Here is a 17,453-nt window from a genome sequence, read left to right as displayed (position 1 = left end):
TCCCCTTCTCCCCCTTCCTCAAACAGCTGAGTAGAAAAGTGACATGACTTGTTTTCCATCCATTTTTGAGAAAGAAACACTGTAATTTCTCTTTTAAATATTTGAGAGATTTTGTGGAACTAAATTTAACAAGGTCAAATAAAAGCCTCCTTGAACAGGTAGATCAAACTTTAAGAAAAAAACTTGGATTTTGGTCTCTTGTACTTTGTGGCCCTCACTCTATTTTTGCTACAGAAAGAAAAGGCCCGTGTGAATTAGGTGTGTACCGACGCTGAAGCAGTGCCTTGGAGAAGTAATTACACTTTGCCAGAGTATCAATTTCTATTTGTGGAAGGAAAGACTATCGGTCTTTTGAAACAACTTTCTTTCTGCCCAAGCCATCCTGCAGAGAGCCTGCATCACTCGCTGATGCTTTTTGCCACACCTCCCGTGCTCTTTCCCATTTAACTCTGCTTTACCCTGGCACTTACTAGTTTATCGCAGCCGCTGCGGGGGCTGGCCTTTGCGGCTCGCCCTTCCCGAAGGAGTTAACCGGCTTTATTACACAAGCTCTTTAACATTCGGGATGAAATGCGCGCCCCTCCTCTCCTACGATCTGTTTGTTGGCTTCAGCTCGCACTCCTCCCCGGCTGGGTGCAAGCCCGGTGCCCATGGCGGTGCCCTGAGCCTCCGTGCCCGGGTGTGTGCCCGGGTGTGTGCCCGGGTGTGTGCCCGCATGTCCGCCCTGCCCCGCTCCGGCCCCGCTCATGCCACCGCCTGCTGTCCGTCCGTCCGTCCGTCCGTCCGTCCGTCTGTCCGTCTGTCCGTGTGCGCACACGAGCGGAGCGGAGCGAGGGGAGGCGAGACCGTCCCGTGTGTAGGAAGCGCCGGCAGCCGATGCGAGGTGTGAACGAGAGCTCCGCCGTCTCTCGGGCTGCTGCAAGCGGACAGACCGCCCCGCACAATGCCGTCTTTTGATGAGGTTTTGAAGGAGGCTGGGGAATTTGGAAGATTTCAAAAGAGGGTCTTTTTCCTCCTTAGCCAGACAGGCATAACTTTTTCTTCCCTGTTCGCCAGCGTAGTTTTCCTTGGGCGAGCACCAGGCAACTTCTGGTGCCGGATCCCCGGGGCAGCTGAATTAAGCGAACGATGTGGCTGGACACTGGAAGAGGAACGAAACTTCACTGTCCTTCCCCTGCACCTGGGGAACGAGTCCTTCAGCGGGGAGTGCCAGAGGCTGGATGTCACTTGGGACACCTCTGCCAGCTGTGCCAGCCCGCTCGCCCGCTCTGGCAATCGCAGCGCGGGCAACCTGCCGCTCGTCCCTTGCCACCGTAACTGGGTCTATGAACAGCCCCACTCATCCATTGTCAGCGAGGTAAGGAAAACACCCACCCTCTAATCAGCGGTGTCTATCCCTCGGTGGGATTGCAGCAGTAAAATGGGATTGCCAATGTAAGGATTGTTGTTTTGCTGGCTGGTTTCCTCTCCAGATTTATTTAATTTTGAGTCACAAGCAAGTCCAGACAATGAGTATGATCAAGTGCCGGCACCAAACTTTTAGGGAAAGGTGAGCTGATATGGAAGATGGCTGTTCAAAGCCAAGTGCCCACGCAGAGTCAAATACCCTGCAGAGATATTGCTCTGTCTCCAGAGGAATTTAAGATTAAAACAAAGACTTAAGTCTTTGCAGCTGAGGCTTCTGGTGCTCAGTGTCGGGCCAGCACCTTTGGTGGCATAAACTCCAAGTGTGCTCTATGACCAGGATCAATGTAGATTATCTCTTCTCTGTATTTCCAGTATTGAATATGTAAGTTTGCAAGTAATAAAAACAACAGGTGGCAGGCTGCCTATCTGAAATCTGGCAGAAGTCAGCAAAAGTGATTGTGCTTACTAAAGAAAAAAAAAAGAAACAAACAAACACACATTTTTGTCCAAAGCTAACATTCAGCTTTTCCTGAACATCAGTGTCAGAGAACAGCAGGCTATTGTCACTAGTGGTAAGTTCTGGCAAATGCAGATTTTTTTAATGAGGCTGCAAAAGGCCAGTGAAGATGCTTTCCTAGGAGGTCCTTTGTGTAATCTGTAATTGTGCTGTGGGTGTGCTGTGGTCTGGCTCCAAAATACAGTTCCCTACACTAGGAGTGTGTATTTTAGGGTCATTCTGACCGTAACTGTCACTCACACAGTGATGAAAAATATGAAGTGTGCTTAGAGGGATTGGATCAGAAATAATCAAGGTGCACTGCAAAATGTGTCAGCACAGCTGAGGGCTCTGCTTCCTCTCTGTCTCATGAGCCTTCTGCTGTGCTTTTTAATTTGGTGCTTGCACTGGAGCTGTGTCCTCCAAAACAGGGAGCAGGGCACAGCAGGCAAAGCCCTGAGCAAACACTGACAAGAGATGCTCATCCTGTCCTTCCAATTCCCTGTCCTTCTCCCATCCAGCTGGGTGTGCTGTATCCACTCTCAGATCTCGGGCTGTCCAGGGCAGCAGCTTTGTTCTCTGAGCAGCTTTAGCCAGGGTCTGTGCTCAGGAGGAGAGAAACCAGAGCACCTGACTGGCCCTTGAGCAAAGGTTCAGATCTGGCTTTCGTGTATGATTGGTGAAATCAGAGGGCTGCAAATGACATGCAGGTGTCAGACTTGGGTCCTTAACAATGATGTGTCTCTGCCCACATTGGCAGTGGAAGGCAGGGCTGGGTGGGCAGGGAGGGAGGGAAAATGGTGTCTGGGAGCTGCAGCCTGGCTCTGGAACAATCCATAGGGCATGGAGGTGGTAAGAACTTTATGCTGCTCCTCCAAGGTACCTCTGCTGGGGGACTATGAGAAGTTAGACCTTAAAATAAAATACAGAGATTCTTTTTCTGTTGTTGTTCCTTTTTTTTTCCCCTTCAGCCTTGCTATAGGTGACAGCATGTAGGCTGTGTCCCTAAGATCATTCTCAGAGTTTGTTTATGGCAGCACTTTGTGTATCTAACAGAGCCACTGTGATTTTCCAGCAGCAATGGGTACAGCTGTAGGAAAAGGAAACCAGCATTTGTCTTGCAGCAATAAATGGGAGTGGAAAGTTCAGCGTTCTAGGGCAAATATCTCATCCATCTTCACTTTTTTGCTCTTCTCTGCTGGGGAGACCCTTCAGGGACAGTGAAGGGAGAAGGGATGATCAGGGAAGCACTCCCATCTGTGCTCCCGAAGGTGAATATTGGGAAAACCATGGAGTAATAGCCTGCAAGGATGGGACTGTCTCTCCCCTGTGCCAGGGCAGCAGGTCCCACCATTGGTGTCACTGTGACTCCTAGAGGCACTCTTGCTGGCCAGGTCCAACTTAGATGGAGGCTACTGGGCTGTGACCTGTGCCACTTGGAACCTCTTCCCAGTTTTGCAACATTTTCTGGATAAATCATATCCCACAAGACTCAATTTCTTAATCTAAAAAGGAGGCTTGTGGCATGCATGTCCTGACTGAATTGCTCTGAGATTAGCTACTAAAAGGGGCTCAATGTCTTGTTAATGAGTTATATACGCAGTAAAGACAATTTATATCCCAGATTTAATTTAGTTTCTTTTCACCCAGCTGAGTCTCTAACAAACCATGACTCAATTTGGGCTTTGTTTAATTAGCTCACCAAAGACTTCTTTTCTTACCCATCTACTTGTAAATGCTTCATTTTGTCCATGTGTGCAGAAATGGTTCCTTCAGCTAAAGATTTCTGGCACGTCTTGTTGAATCAGCAGTGGAAGTGACCAAGGAGACAAAGTTAAAAGGATAAGCTACAAAATAGTCCCAGGATGCGGGTTCAGGGAGAAAGAGAGAGGAAGGAGAAAAAAGTCAAAGTACTGAAGGAGTTCTTCCAGGCCTATGGTAAGCACAGGTCCAGTGTGGATTTGCAGTGTGACAGGGGATTTGGAGGGCAAAAGCAGGCATATAAAGCCTTGTCTGTGAATAGATTTCATATTACACAGGAGGTCTGGCAGCCAAAGCACTGGCTATTGCAATAAGTTCTGAGCACCGTTCAGAAGCTAAAAATCATGTGACTGATTTGTGAGGAGTTGTGAAATGAATGACATTGTGGTACCTGGCTTCACTGCTCATGTTGCTCACTGGCCATTCCCTCATCTTAGATAGTTGTCTTATGCAAAGGTGCTCACAGTAACATCAGCAGAAGGAAGTGAAGGAAAAAGGGGAGTGTGGATTGATACGAAGCACACACTTCTTTGTAAGTATTACTTGGGGTGCCTCTGCATCACCTGCTGCTGCAGGACTCACAGGTCTCAGTGCTGGGTTACAGTGAGGCTCTGGGAGAATGTACAGGACTTTCCTCCTTCAGTATTTGAGGAGAAGAGCAAATTGTATTAAGAAATCATCACAGAAGCAACACTTGGCAAAGCCAGTTACCTTGTTCTACTGATGGGCACCACAGTATTGCTAAAGATTCCCTCTTAAGATCTTTTGGTTCCCAATGGGCTCTGAGAATAGGTCCCTACTTCTGCAGTGACTTAGCCAAGGGTCTCTGTGCTCTGTTGCTTTAGATCAGCCTTTTCTGAAGGCAATTCAGATTTGAGAAAGAGGTGCTACACATACAAACCTGCACTGTGTTGGAGCTGAGCAAACAAGACCTGGGTTGACATAAATGTTTTGAGCTATCATTTTGAGACACAGCTGTGTTGAGGTAGTGGAGCTGTGCAGAGGACCTTGGCACAGTGCAAGCAGCTCCAGTTTAATTGAGCATATCTTGCATATCTCCCTGTGAATCTGCATCAGCAGCAGGATGGGAATGCAGTGGCTTCTCAGATTTTTCTTGGAGAGGGAAGCTGACAGTGTGAATTATCAAGGTAAATCAATTCTCAAATCAAATCAAAACTCAAGACAGCTAGTGTCATCTGAAATGATGCTGGTCCCAGCAGGTGGCTGGCACAGCTCAGGAGGGAGGGCTGGTGACAACAGCAGTTTCTCAGAGGGAAGGGGGAAGGGAAGGACTATGTTTCTGTGCAGCAGATGGAGAAACAAGAGGTGTGCTGGGAGGCTGCAGTGGACTGGGGGGTCATGGCCTCATGCTTTGGCCCAGGGGTCTGGAAGGGAGCCCAGGTCACCCCATGAGCTCTGCAGCACTTGAAACAGAAAGTATTTTGCCTGCCACGTTCTGCTGGGTGAGCCCTGTGGCCCTGGACCCATGTATCCAGGATATATTGAAGTCAATAAACCTAACTTTTCCAGGAAACTGTGCTGAAGACGGGGTCACTGATCTTTGAGACTGCTGGGCTTTGGCACTATGTACTATTATCCCTGAGAGACAAACCCAGCACTTTGTGAGAGGGCAGCTGGAGAGAGTGTGCAGAGAACCATTTTCTTCAGACATTTTTGTTGTTGGTGACTCCTCCAGGCATGGCCATGAGTTACAATTGCTACTGCAGTGAAGTGGCATGAGGTGGTGGAGGAGAGGAAGAGGGAGGTCTGTGTGGTCATCAGCAGCTACAGCACAGATGGGCATATTTTAGACAGCTTATATTTCAGCTTTTGTCAGCAGGAGTTGAGCAGAAGGGACAGATTTCATTATGTGCTGTCTGCAGCAAATCTGCACAGAGTATACCATTTTGAGACCTAACAATACTTTGTTGCCGAAGTGTGGGGTCTGAGGTGGACAAATGATCATCTGAATATGGCCTATTGCACCTGCTGGGAATTATCTTCTTAATTCTCTGCTCACCAGCCATCTCAGAAAACACCAGTCAACATTTACAGAGAAACCTGGAAGGAAACAAATAATGTTTGTCTCATGGTTTTTACAGTCCCTCAGAGAAGGAGATGTCAGTCAAACTCAGGGTGGAAAAAACACAGCTGATCCTGCTGCTATCTTCCTTCAAGGGAATAAACAACTCAATTTACCCTCAAGTTGTTGATCTAATGTGACTGTTATTATCGGCATGGCAGCATATCCTGTCTTATTTTCACTGTCATGGTGGGATTAATATTAATTAGGGGAGGGAAAAGGGCACACAGAGAGCAGAGGGAGCAACAACCGCTGAATTTCTTGATACTCTAAGATTTCTCTGTATGAGAGGGGCTGGAGCAACTGCTTGCAGGGGTTATGCCAGTGGGGCTGTGTTTCTTCCACTCTCACCAAACCCACTGGTACTAGTCGAGGGGTCCATTTTTTTCTTATTATTTTGAGGACCGCTGCTGCTTTCCCCTATTATGAGATGAATTTCTCTACCTCCCTCTTGCTTTGGCCCTGAAGAGACAGAGAAAAAGGAGAAGTACAGAGCTGGCCTTTTGTGTTAGGACACTCAATAAATGAAGTGATCCCAGTGGCAGGGACACAAAGTTCATGGGCCTTCTGTCATGCACAGGAGGGAAACTTTACAAAGCTTTCAAAACTAACTTGTCCTTCAGGCCCTGAGCCCCAGTGCCGTGCCCACAAGGTAGTGACTGACTCCTCTTATCCACGTAAATGCTTGAAACAAGACAAGGAGGACAGCTGCTTCATCCCTTGGCATTCTGCCAGAAACATTGGCAGAAAGTGAAAAAGAAGATAATTTCTCCCTTTCCACTACAGGCACTTGCAGAGGGGTTTGTTGCAGTAAGAGTGTGGGAAAGATAGCAGTTTGAAAGGGCAGTGGACAAGAGAAGAGGAGAACTGCTCAGCAACAAATAAGGAACATGCAGCAACAGTCAGCATCTCCCCAGGTTTCCTGAAACTATGAATATCTCACTAAACCATTTGTCACTGGGAGTGAAAGGGTAAACCAAACTCTTTTTGTCACTTGTATGAATGCCATTTAAAAAGTGTGTCTGGGCTCAGGACATGCTGCTGCAACTGGGCTGGAGAATCACTGTAAAATTCTTTATTGACCATAGAGTTTAATCCATTGTTTTGCAATTTAATTGTAACAGGCAGTAAAGCTCTTCAAAACTCCTCCCCAAGGATGCTACATTTTGAGGAGCTTTTAATGGTGTGCTGTGATTTAAAACAATATATTTCTACACCGTGTGCTGAAGTGAATAAAGGTCTCTCAAGTACCAGGAATTACAAATTTGTGGTTAGTAGGTCAAATTAAATGGAAAGTGAAATGGAAAATGCTTGCCTTGTTCCAAAGCCATGAAGAAGTGAGAAGTTGCCACAGTCCTATATTTCCCAGTCACTAGTCGCATACAAGCTCATCCAGTTGCCACTCCTTACAGTGATTACACCACTGATGAGCTACAGGGAGCCTCTTCCTTCACCCAGAGAGATCTCACTTAGGTGGTTTGCTGCTCCTTTATAGATCAGTGAAGCACCCAGAACGTTCCTTCCAGTCACACCACTGTTCCTGTAAATCTGAGCATCCCCTTTGTGTCCAAGCCTCAGCACATATGCAGGTGCTCATGATAGGGATGTATTTGCAACCAGCAGTGGATGGCTGCATGGACTGTAAGGCTGGCAGGGAGGACAGAACTGTTTTTCCCATCTGTTAAGGACACTAGAGAGGAATGTCTGGAAGGAGCTGGTCCCTGCAGCCTGTCTGTGATGGCAGCACCTCATTTCTGCTTACAATGACAGCTCGTTGGCAAGGCTAAGAGAAAAGCAGTGAGGAAGTGGATAGTTTCCCAATTTGGGCAGCTTTTTAGTCAGCTCCCTAAACAGAAAGGGTCTGTGCTCAGGTGCACAGTGGTTTGTGTCCTGCAGTGGATAGAAATCCTGCAGGTGGGGTCAGGGCTGAAAGCAGAGGTGAGTTGCAGGGCTGTGCTGGGTGCCTGCAGTAGTGCACTGAGGGGCTTGGCTGAGAGCACGGCCAAGCCTGGAAGAGGCTGTGTCCTTAGCTGGAGCTGGCAGCTGGGCTGGGTCACCTGCTTGGTGATTACAGAGAGGAGCCAGCTCGCTGGGCTCCAGCAGGGTCTGATAGGGTGTAGCCAGAGCTGTGCAGAACAACAAACAGGCTTAAGATGAGGGGAAGAAAACCCTAAGGCTTTATTTTATTTTTTCATATCCTTCTCCCCCTGCCCTCTGGCGCTGCAATAAATTCTTTAGCATTTTTAGAAGTGCGAACATCAGGCGGTGCACGGAGGGGTGTGTGAATGTTCAGAGACAGAGAGGAGGTACCGTGCCACCACCCTTTGTGGAGGCTGCTAGCAAGGAACATGGGAGGTGTTTGGGAGTGGTGCCATACAGGAGGACTAAGGACTAACTGGAGGCAATCTGAAAACGTGGGTAAACTGTAGCAGATGATTTTATTCGAAGGGATGAATATAGGGATAACTTTCATGCACAACCACCCCGGGTCACAGCTGAAGCAGCGAAGTGAGTCTGGCAGGCGGCTTGGATAAAGAAAAGGTCTCTGCAGGGTGTTCAATTCTCTTTTAAATGTTACATTCCCCTCTAAAGGTTATGTTTGCAAATGAAAAACCAGACATTAGCAGGGTGATGACTTCAATGCTAGGTGCTACGTCAAGCAAACAGAAGTGCTTATCTATATCAGAATTTATTTAAATACTTAGGAAATGACAAAGTGCAGCCCTAACTTAGAGAACAGTTAGTGTATTTTCAGTAATCTTCAGAAAGGGCTCATAGCTCCTTAGAAGTTTCCTGTATGTTACTATTTTCCAGAATATATACAATATTTGACTATATTGTTAGTGTAGAGATAGTTTTAGCTGCTGCATAAATCACAGGAAATTGCTGTACAGATGAAAGAATCTTCTCTGTTAAAGATATTTTCCCCTTCCTTTCTGGCATGCATTTGTTCTCCTCCTTTCATGATAGTTTATTCCTTGCTTCTTTGCAGTAAAGAGAGATCAAATAATTTAAAAATAAATACAGTTTTTGAAAAGGGGTCAAGGAGAGTCCCATCCTCTGGCATCAGCATAGGCAATTGCATTGTAATTTAAAAAATCTTCTTTCAATGGTCATTCTCATAAAGCCCCACTGTTTTCCAAAGATACATCTTTTGATACTATTTGCTAGCATTGTCATAGCTTCAAAAAGCAAGAGGTTAGGCAGCATTTGAAATCTGAAAGTGCTGCTCCATGTTCAATCTGTTTTAGGAAAGCATTGCAATTGCCCTTGAGTATGACATCTGAGAGAAGGTTTTATCCCTCTCAGAGGTTTCTGCAGCTCTTGTTCAAGATTTACAGAAGTGGAAGCCAGGTGCTCATAGCTTGACTTGGCTGAAAGGTGAGCAGTCAGGCTCCCTGGAGTAATGGGATTGACATCAAAACCGTAAATTAAAGTCAGTGGAGGTGGGATATCTACCGGGTTGGAGACCTGTGAGGTGCCCCTGGTATGTCCTGTGTAGGCACCTCTGAGATCTCAGGCCCAGATAATATTCTGGGCATTACAGCAAGCAGATGGGCTGGGATGGAGCTCAGGCACACAGCACAAAAATTTAGGGTCTGGAGAGCTGTGAATGGCTGAATAGGCTGCTGTCTCTCTAGCCCACCCTGTGCTTACTCCGATCAAGCAGAATGACTCCACTCATCCCCACTCCCATCCCTGCTAGTAGTGCTAGGGAGTTACAGATGCTGCAGTATAAGGAATAGGAAAGTCCGGGAAAGCTACACCAAGAAAATACATATTCAGTGTGTCTGAAATTGACCTGAAATCTGCTTTCAGTTTCCTCAGAGACTACATGTTTTTGCTTTTATCTAGAAGGCCCTAAGAGGAATAACTAAACTGTTTCTATAAGATGCTGTATTCACTGGCAATAGCTGGAACAGACCCTTATTCTGCACCAAACAAAGTCAGGACTTTGCCTTGGCACCACATTTAACAGCATTGTTTGCAGAAGAGCAATTTGCTTTCCAAATCTGGACAAGTGATATATGAAAGGCAGCATCCTCTTGGCAAGGAGGAGCTCTCTGTGTTCATGACCACTTTAAGAGTGCTTACTATGGGCCCACTGATGCTTGTTATTGAGCAATCATTTTTGAGCTTCTCCTTCCCCTTCCTTTTCCTCTTCCCATGTGGACCTTTGCAGTTCTGTCATGTTTTGCCCTGAGGTTGACAAATGACCGGTAACTTTTCTCTAGAAAGTCTTTTTTCTGTTTCTTTGTTTCTGCTGCATCTCTTCTGTATTTTTCTTTTTATTCATGGATTTCTCAGCCTCCTTTGGACTGAATTCTTTTGGGATCCTCCCTCGTGGGGAGCCCTGCTTATCTCAGTCCTTATGATTCGAAGAAAACTCCCAAGCTTGTTAGAATCTTGTTTCTCGTGTTTATTAACAGGTGATCACAAAACTTAACAGGTCTCTCCAGGCTGGTTACACAAGGTTAATCTTTGCAATTTGGTACATTTCTTTCTTCTGATGGTACAAACAAGGCCTTGTGGCACACTTCATGTCTGATACACAAAATGGCCCCGAACTACGCAGTTCTTTTATCTTTATGCCTATTTTTACCCAATTAACAACAGACACGTATATTATTTTTCTTAATGACCCAATGACCCATCACCTCTGTGATGCACTGTGGCATTTTCTATCCAATCACTTACTCTTACCCAAAAACCTCTAGGAGAAGAACATGAAGAAGAAAGAAGAAGGGACAAGGGACAACACCCTAAATCCTCCATCTTGTCTCCTGTTCTCTAAACTAACTTTTTCACCCAGTGATTTAAAAAACACTTTCTAATCTACACACACTTTTAGTTTTTTCATCTAACTTTAACATTTGTTTTCATGTATCACCATGAAAACATGTTCATGAATTTCAGATTATATGAAATTCAGTGTTTTTCTAGATCTTATAACTAAGTATCAGAAACAAGGGCACACACTCTGTATTCCAGACTCCAACATGACCCACCTGGGTGCTTATGCCTTTCCCTTGTTCCCACAGTATGATCTCGTGTGTGGCAATGGCTGGATGCTGGATCTCTCACAAGCCATCCTCAATCTGGGGTTCCTGGCTGGAGCATTCCTCTTGGGCTATGCTGCTGACAGGTACAGTACGAACTCTGCTGTCCTTTGGTTTGTTGGGAGGTGGAACCACCCTCAGTATCACCTGCAATAGCCATGTGTCAAGATTCTCCAGGTTTTATTCTCTTTGGGTAAATATCCCCAAAATGAGTTAGCAAAACCCAGCCAATGTAATTTTTGCTTTTATTCGGGCTGGAAACTTTATGCAATTGTACTTACTGGTCCTGTTTGGACCTTAAAATGCCATGAAATGAGCTTTTCTTGTGGTTTCCAAAGTTTTCTGTGCACATCTGGATCCAGGAAGGGCAGAAGGACACAGAAACAAAAAGGGAAGCATTCAGAGGAGCTTTCTGACTGATGTTTACTGAAGGATGTTCAATAGGCACCATTGATGAAGAAAGCTGTTACCTGAGGAAAGAAGGAAGGGGCTCAGTGTGATAACTCTCTCCATTCACAGGCTGCACTCATGCTTACCTCCGAGGTCATAGCTCCTGCCAACCAGTCCTCAGCCCTGTGTGAGCTGGATGAAACCAAGGGAAGGTCCCTCTCAACCTCACCCATTCTGTGATTCTGTGAAAAGGTGTGGGTGATATTCAGGCTTGAGTAGCTAACCTGCTCCAGAGTGGGGAGTTCCCACAAGCTCTACCTTGCTCTGGAAGTGAAGAAGAGAGCCTAGTTTGTGCTTTGTGCTGCTATTTAACAGTAGTCAACCTGTCCATTGGCTGAGAGCACCACTGAGGGTTTCAATGACAGACCATTTTATTCAGTTTGTAAATTACTTTCTGCCTGGTTTATATTTTCTTTCATATCTGTAGTAACAATAATAACTTAGAGTATGATTTCTTCATAGGCAAACTTATCTGTAATGGCATCTCAGGTAGAAAATTTTGAATCAGCAAACAAAAGCAATTCCAAGGAAAACCTCGTCTTTCCAAGGGATATAATAATAAGGGAAAAAGCAAGGAAAAAAAAAGCCATGGCACAGACTAACTTAAGATATCTCTGCTCAGTGTCTGGCCAGGCAATTGTGATACTAGCACTACAAAACTGTGAAAGAGCAGAGATATTACAGCCAATTATTAAAATAAAACAATACATCTAGGAGTGCTTGTGTAGTAAGCCTAACGAAACTACTGTACAGCTGTGAATGTTTTGACAGAACTGGGGGAATGTGCTGCAACCAGATAATTTCACTCTTGTCTCTTTTTGAGTGCTCAAAAGAATGGATCTGACTGAAAATTTCTTGGGTTTTGTCCTGCATTAATTCTTTTCATTAAACCCTTTGAACAAAATGAACAAACAAATGCTGTTGAAAATACTATATGGTAATATAAACAGCCACATAATTTTTCACAGTTTCTTCTTAAAACAACAAGAACAGAGAAAATATCTAGTTGCGCTCCAAAGACACAATTCCATGAAACTACTGGAACATTTTTTTAAAAATTATGGCTTACCTTGGGCACATAATTATGTTTCTTGTTGGAAAGTGAAACTCCTGAATACATTAGGCACATTTTGAAAAGAAGAGATTTAAACTTAAACCAAGCCTATAATAAATAATAAAATCACATAGAGTAATTCAAGCAGAAATTACTTTCACAGAACTGGCTGTAATTATTATTAAAACACTGATTTGTGGAAACAGAAATTCCCAGCAAAAATTACCTTTATCAAAAACCTGATCAAATTAAAGACCTGAGCTGGAACATATGGGCCGTAGTTTAGGTACAAAAAGATATTTTGTTTTCTAAAACAAAATGGGGGTTGGTGAGGACATCACAAGTTTTGAAATTAGTGATGTAAAGACAGTGATACCTACCACAGAGAAAAGAGTTCTGTATCCCAAGGGCCAATACTACAAAGTTTCAGAGAGCCACCTTTTGGGAAAGAGCTGATCTCAAAAAGGCACTGTCAGATCTAGGATTAAAATGAAATGTTGGGGGAAAAAGAAAAGTCTTTGTGTCTTTTCATGATTTCCACTTTCTTTTCCTTTTTCAACAGATATGGCAGAATCCTCATCTACCTGCTCTCCTGCCTTGGGGTTGGGATATGTGGTATCATAGTGGCATTTTCACCAAATTTTACTGTATTTTTGATCTTCCGTTTTCTCCAAGGCATGTTTGGCAAGGGAACCTGGATGACATGCTACGTGATTGGTGAGAGCTGTTACCTTCTTTTTGTCTTGGTTAGGGAAAGTGAGGGATTTTTGGAGGACAAAGGCTCTGGCTGCATTTACTTGTCATAAAATTTTTTCTTGGGAACAAAGCACTGGAGTCAGCAAACAAAGAGTAACCCAAGTCCATCCTAGTTAATGCATTTGTCTTCCAATGACTAAGAGGTGAAGGAATGGATCATTCATATATAAAGGCTTTGTTATTATGCAGAAGATCACCAAGATGATAAAAATCTACAGAGCAAGCCCCAAATAAACTGGATACAGAAACAGGGACGTGGTTTATTTTGGCAGAGTCTGAATGTCTTCCACAGATGCTCAGAGGAGTTAGCTGCTTCTCACCACTGGGAGGACAGCTTGGCTGGCTGCTTTCATTCTTTAGCTGGGACACTTTTCATAGTGTCAGGCTGGGCACCAGGGTCCATATTAGGATTAATATTTTCCTGAAAAGGGAAAAGAAAGGTAAGTTTTGTTATAAATCACATCAAAACTGCAGGGATACAGAATCTTTGGTAGATTATAATTTATCAGTCTGTATATAGTCTATAGCAATGAAGCTCCTTGCATAGCAAGCTTCCTTCTGACAAGGAGGGGATATTGTTGTGGTGTCTTGAATGGCTGCCAGGTTCAGTAAGGCAGTAATAAAAAATGAAAAGGCCAGACATTGAGGAAGGCATCCTGAAAGAGATGGGATGTCAGATTTACTTAAAAATAAAACCAGCCATTTGGTGATCTATTGTTATAAACCAAAACATAGTTATAATATTGTTATATAGGGCAAAAGCTTGTATCATTGCTGTTGTCTATGAGGCCGGTGACAAGTGTTTAAAATTCCTAGTGGAATTTAGATGAATGGGAGTGAATTACAACCAGACATAAACACTTACAAGGGGACCTGGGAGTACTGTGGTGATGAATGTGCAAACATACCAGTCTAGCCCTCTTAGCATCTAAAGCCAAGAAGAACCTTGTTTTTCTGGGCTGTTACACTGCTGAGCAGCTCCTGTCCAAGATCCAGTGAAAGGACCAGAAGCTGCTTTTCCTCTTACTTTCATGCACACGGCTTAATTTTACACTGAGATCTTATCTTGAAACTTTGGCAAGTGCTCTAACTAGCAATATGTTTTATGACAGACCCATGGCTTCCTTAAAATGTCCAAGCTTTAACAGAAAGGAATGCTTTTCAATGCTCAGATCAGGCTGCCTGACTTTGGGGGAAGATTCAGAGATCCTCAGGTACACTGTATTACTGCAGACGTAAGCAAGGTGCCTAACTCTTGGAAAGAGTGATTCCTTTCAAATCTCTTCAGGGATCGACTCTTGTCTCTTGAGATCACCCAGAGTATTTTCCAGCCTAACATCTTTTGAGAAACATATACAGATCATAGGCTTGTTTGCACCAGGAGGTTGGTTGCTATCAATACGTTTCCAAAGCTCTTGATGTGTGCTTCAGGCTGCCCCAATAACCTCCCTTTGCTTCTACATACAATCCAGCTCTTTTGGGGGCAGTGCTAATCAGCTGTCTTCAGGCAACAGAGTTGCCCCTGAGCTATCCAGACATGATGGATAGTCAATAAAAATGGTCATGCTATCATATTTCTCTGCATTGCCAGCCAAAACAAATTATTGTTACTTGTAAATTTGTGCCTGCTTTAGAAAAATAAATTAATAAATAAATTTAAAATAAAATGTTTTCTGTGTGCTGCAAAAAGCAGGGTAAAACTCTCTGCTTTTACTCTGAAGGTTTTGTAGTGGAGACAGTTTTGGAACAAACAGGAGACACTTTTTCATGCATTGATCACCTCAGTTGTGGATGTCATGGCCATGGGATATTGCCTGAAAAACGAGCATAGGTTTCAGAGCTATTGGACACATTCACAAAATAAAAAAATCTACCAAATGATTAAAAAAACCCCAAACAACAAAAGCTAAGACTTTCCTAATAAATAAACAAACAAACCAGACTGGATCATACCTTACTGTCAGAGCAACCAGCATGATATGGTTAAACTCTCTTCCCCACAGATACCTTGTCCATATTACCTGCTGGTTGCAGCCTCTGCCTGAAGGATCCCTTTGGCTGTGCCAAAACTGCACCAGTGAGAGTGCTAAGGATTTCCCACCAAGCATGATCATGATGCAGTCTCAACCCCCTCTTGTGGCCCTGTGGGACTCAGTAGCAAACTGAGTTCTGCAGTCAGAAACCCCCCTGGCTGAAGAAGGGTGGGTGAGTTGATGAGGAGATGCCACTCATGTTTGCTCTGGACAGCCTCAGTTACACGCCTGTACTGCTGAAGACAGCATGCTGAGCTAGACAGACCTGTGGCCTGATACAGCATAGCCTTCCTTACATTTCACCTCTAATAGTTTTTTTTCAAATTGGGCTTGTTTCTGTGTTATTTATTTTGGCTTTGTTTCTGCTCAGTGACGGAGATCGTTGGTTCCGATCAGCGCATTGTTGGAATTGTGATTCAGATATTCTTTACCTTGGGAATTATAATTCTCCCTGGAATTGCATACTTGATTCCCACCTGGCAGGGGATCCAGCTGGCCATTTCACTGCCCAACTTCCTCTTCCTGCTCTACTATTGGTAATGTTGCAGTCATTGTCATTATTGTTACTGCTATTTGAGCACCTTGAGAGTCCTGCTGTGGCTCCAAGTCTCCAGTTGTAGGTTAGGGAGAAGATACTTGCATATTGTTGACTTTGTAATTTGTAATTCCCTTTTAGTGAATCACAAACATACATTACTTCAGTTTTTCTGCCCACAGTTTGCCTCTCTGATCAGCCACAACTGGCCCTTCACAGAACTCTGCTCTGTTTATAAGGTTAACTTGACCGAGGTTTGTTTTTCCCATCAGCCATGAGACCCCATTTCTGCCTCCCATTATGTACTTAGTTAAAGTCTGACCTTGCCCTCAGGTCCCCTGAGCTGGGCAGTACAGCTGATGAGAAAGCAGAGCTCCAAGCCATGGTAAATACCTGTCTCATTGCAGCTGTCCTGTGGAATGGATCCAAAGAGACAAACCTACAGAGCCTCCTCCTGAACATTGCTTCCTTAAACGCTGTCTGCAGTGAACCTTAAAATAGTGAATGATCTTAACTCTAGGCTAGCAGAAACTGAAACACCCATCAGTGCTTTGTGTTCAGTTTATAAAAGAGGTATATATTTGTGTGTGTGTATCTTACAGTGATGCAGCCAGAAGCTCCCTGATCTGCCTGTATGTGTTAATCTACGTGTTTAGTGTTGGCTTTAATTGCTGCTGTTCTGCAGGAACCTTCTTTGCTTGTAGGTTATACTTTTGATAACCATTGTGCAGATACAACAGTTAGATTTCTGATTTTTCAGCTTTGGAGGGTATTGATGTAGTCTACTTTCTTCTTTCTTGCCCACTACAATCAAATAATTTACAGAAGGCTGACTGGAAAAGCAGTCCTCAAAGAGTTTTTGTGGCCCAAAGTCTGAAAGATCTGTGCTTTGTGTTAATACAGGGTAAAAGACAAAAAACTTAGGTTGACTTATGATGTTACAAGCTTTTGCCTTATTTACAACTTCTGCTCTTACAGGGTGGTTCCTGAATCTCCACGTTGGCTCCTGACACGCAAAAAGGGAGAGAAGGCATTAAAGATCATGCGCAATATTGCAAAACACAATGGGAAATTTCTCTCACCACATTACTCAGAGGTACAGTCATATGTTTGAGCTAGAGGCTTTTTCTAAGCTTTCTTAGGCTTTGGAAGGTTCAGTGGTGTTAGAATGTGTTCTCTTTAAGGGATGGATGACACACTTGAAGAGTCACAGCAGAACAGTTTGTTGTCAGACACACAACTACTTTGTTAATTGCAAGATGGGAAAAGTGAACTGGCTGGAAATGTAGGGGCTGAAATAAGGAATTAGGTTTTCGTTTTGTAACACTACTACTTTAAAAACTTGTGGGAAGTATCAGAAGCTGACCTGAGGGGCAATGGAATTTCATAGAAGTTGCCATTTTATCTGACAGAGTGAGTGGAGATAGCAGGATGTACTTTCCTGACTCTTCTTCTAGAAGTTCCTTTCACAACTCTAAGAGAAAAAGAAATTGGATTTTGAGTACGAATTTGCTTTCGTCCCAAAAGGGAGAAAATGCACTGCAAAATTCACAACTGAGGAAGCTCTGTCTGAGATCACTATTCACAAAGGATATGTGTTACAATCCTTTGGCCAGTGGTCGTGACAGAACTTGAAAGGACTGATGCATTTCAAATAGTGCTGTTGTGACATTGCAGCATTTGGCTTGTTCTGTGCTGGTAGCAAGTGTCTGGCTCTCAGACCATGATTACTGCAGCATTGGACTTACGGTTCAGTGAGAAAAGCTGTGGTTAACTGGAATGATAATTAAGATCCTTTTCAACCCAAAACATTCCATG

The 17,453-nt window shown here is 44.1% G+C and overlaps 1 protein-coding gene across 4 annotated transcripts in view; it reads left to right on the top strand.

Annotated features, from left to right (window-relative positions):
* Window positions 1–838: 838 nt before the first annotated feature.
* SLC22A3 (solute carrier family 22 member 3) overlaps window positions 839–17,453 on the top strand; it is a 29,390-nt gene continuing 12,775 nt past the window's right edge. For 3 of the 4 annotated variants that reach the window (XM_058835588.1, XM_058835590.1, XM_058835591.1), the window contains exons 1-5: window positions 944–1,357; window positions 10,790–10,893; window positions 12,874–13,028; window positions 15,471–15,636; window positions 16,614–16,731. In XM_058835588.1, coding sequence (XP_058691571.1) covers window positions 944–1,357; window positions 10,790–10,893; window positions 12,874–13,028; window positions 15,471–15,636; window positions 16,614–16,731 — 957 coding nt within the window. Of the gene's footprint in view, window positions 1,358–10,789; window positions 10,894–12,873; window positions 13,029–15,470; window positions 15,637–16,613; window positions 16,732–17,453 lie in introns of all 4 variants that reach the window. The other variant, XM_058835589.1, reaches the window with a different exon arrangement.

The sequence above is a fragment of the Poecile atricapillus genome, chromosome 3 (genome assembly GCF_030490865.1).
Source record: "Poecile atricapillus isolate bPoeAtr1 chromosome 3, bPoeAtr1.hap1, whole genome shotgun sequence".
Taxonomy (NCBI): domain Eukaryota; kingdom Metazoa; phylum Chordata; class Aves; order Passeriformes; family Paridae; genus Poecile; species Poecile atricapillus.
The sequence above is the reverse complement of the archived record's forward strand: the minus strand, read 5'-3'. Positions and strand labels throughout refer to the sequence as shown.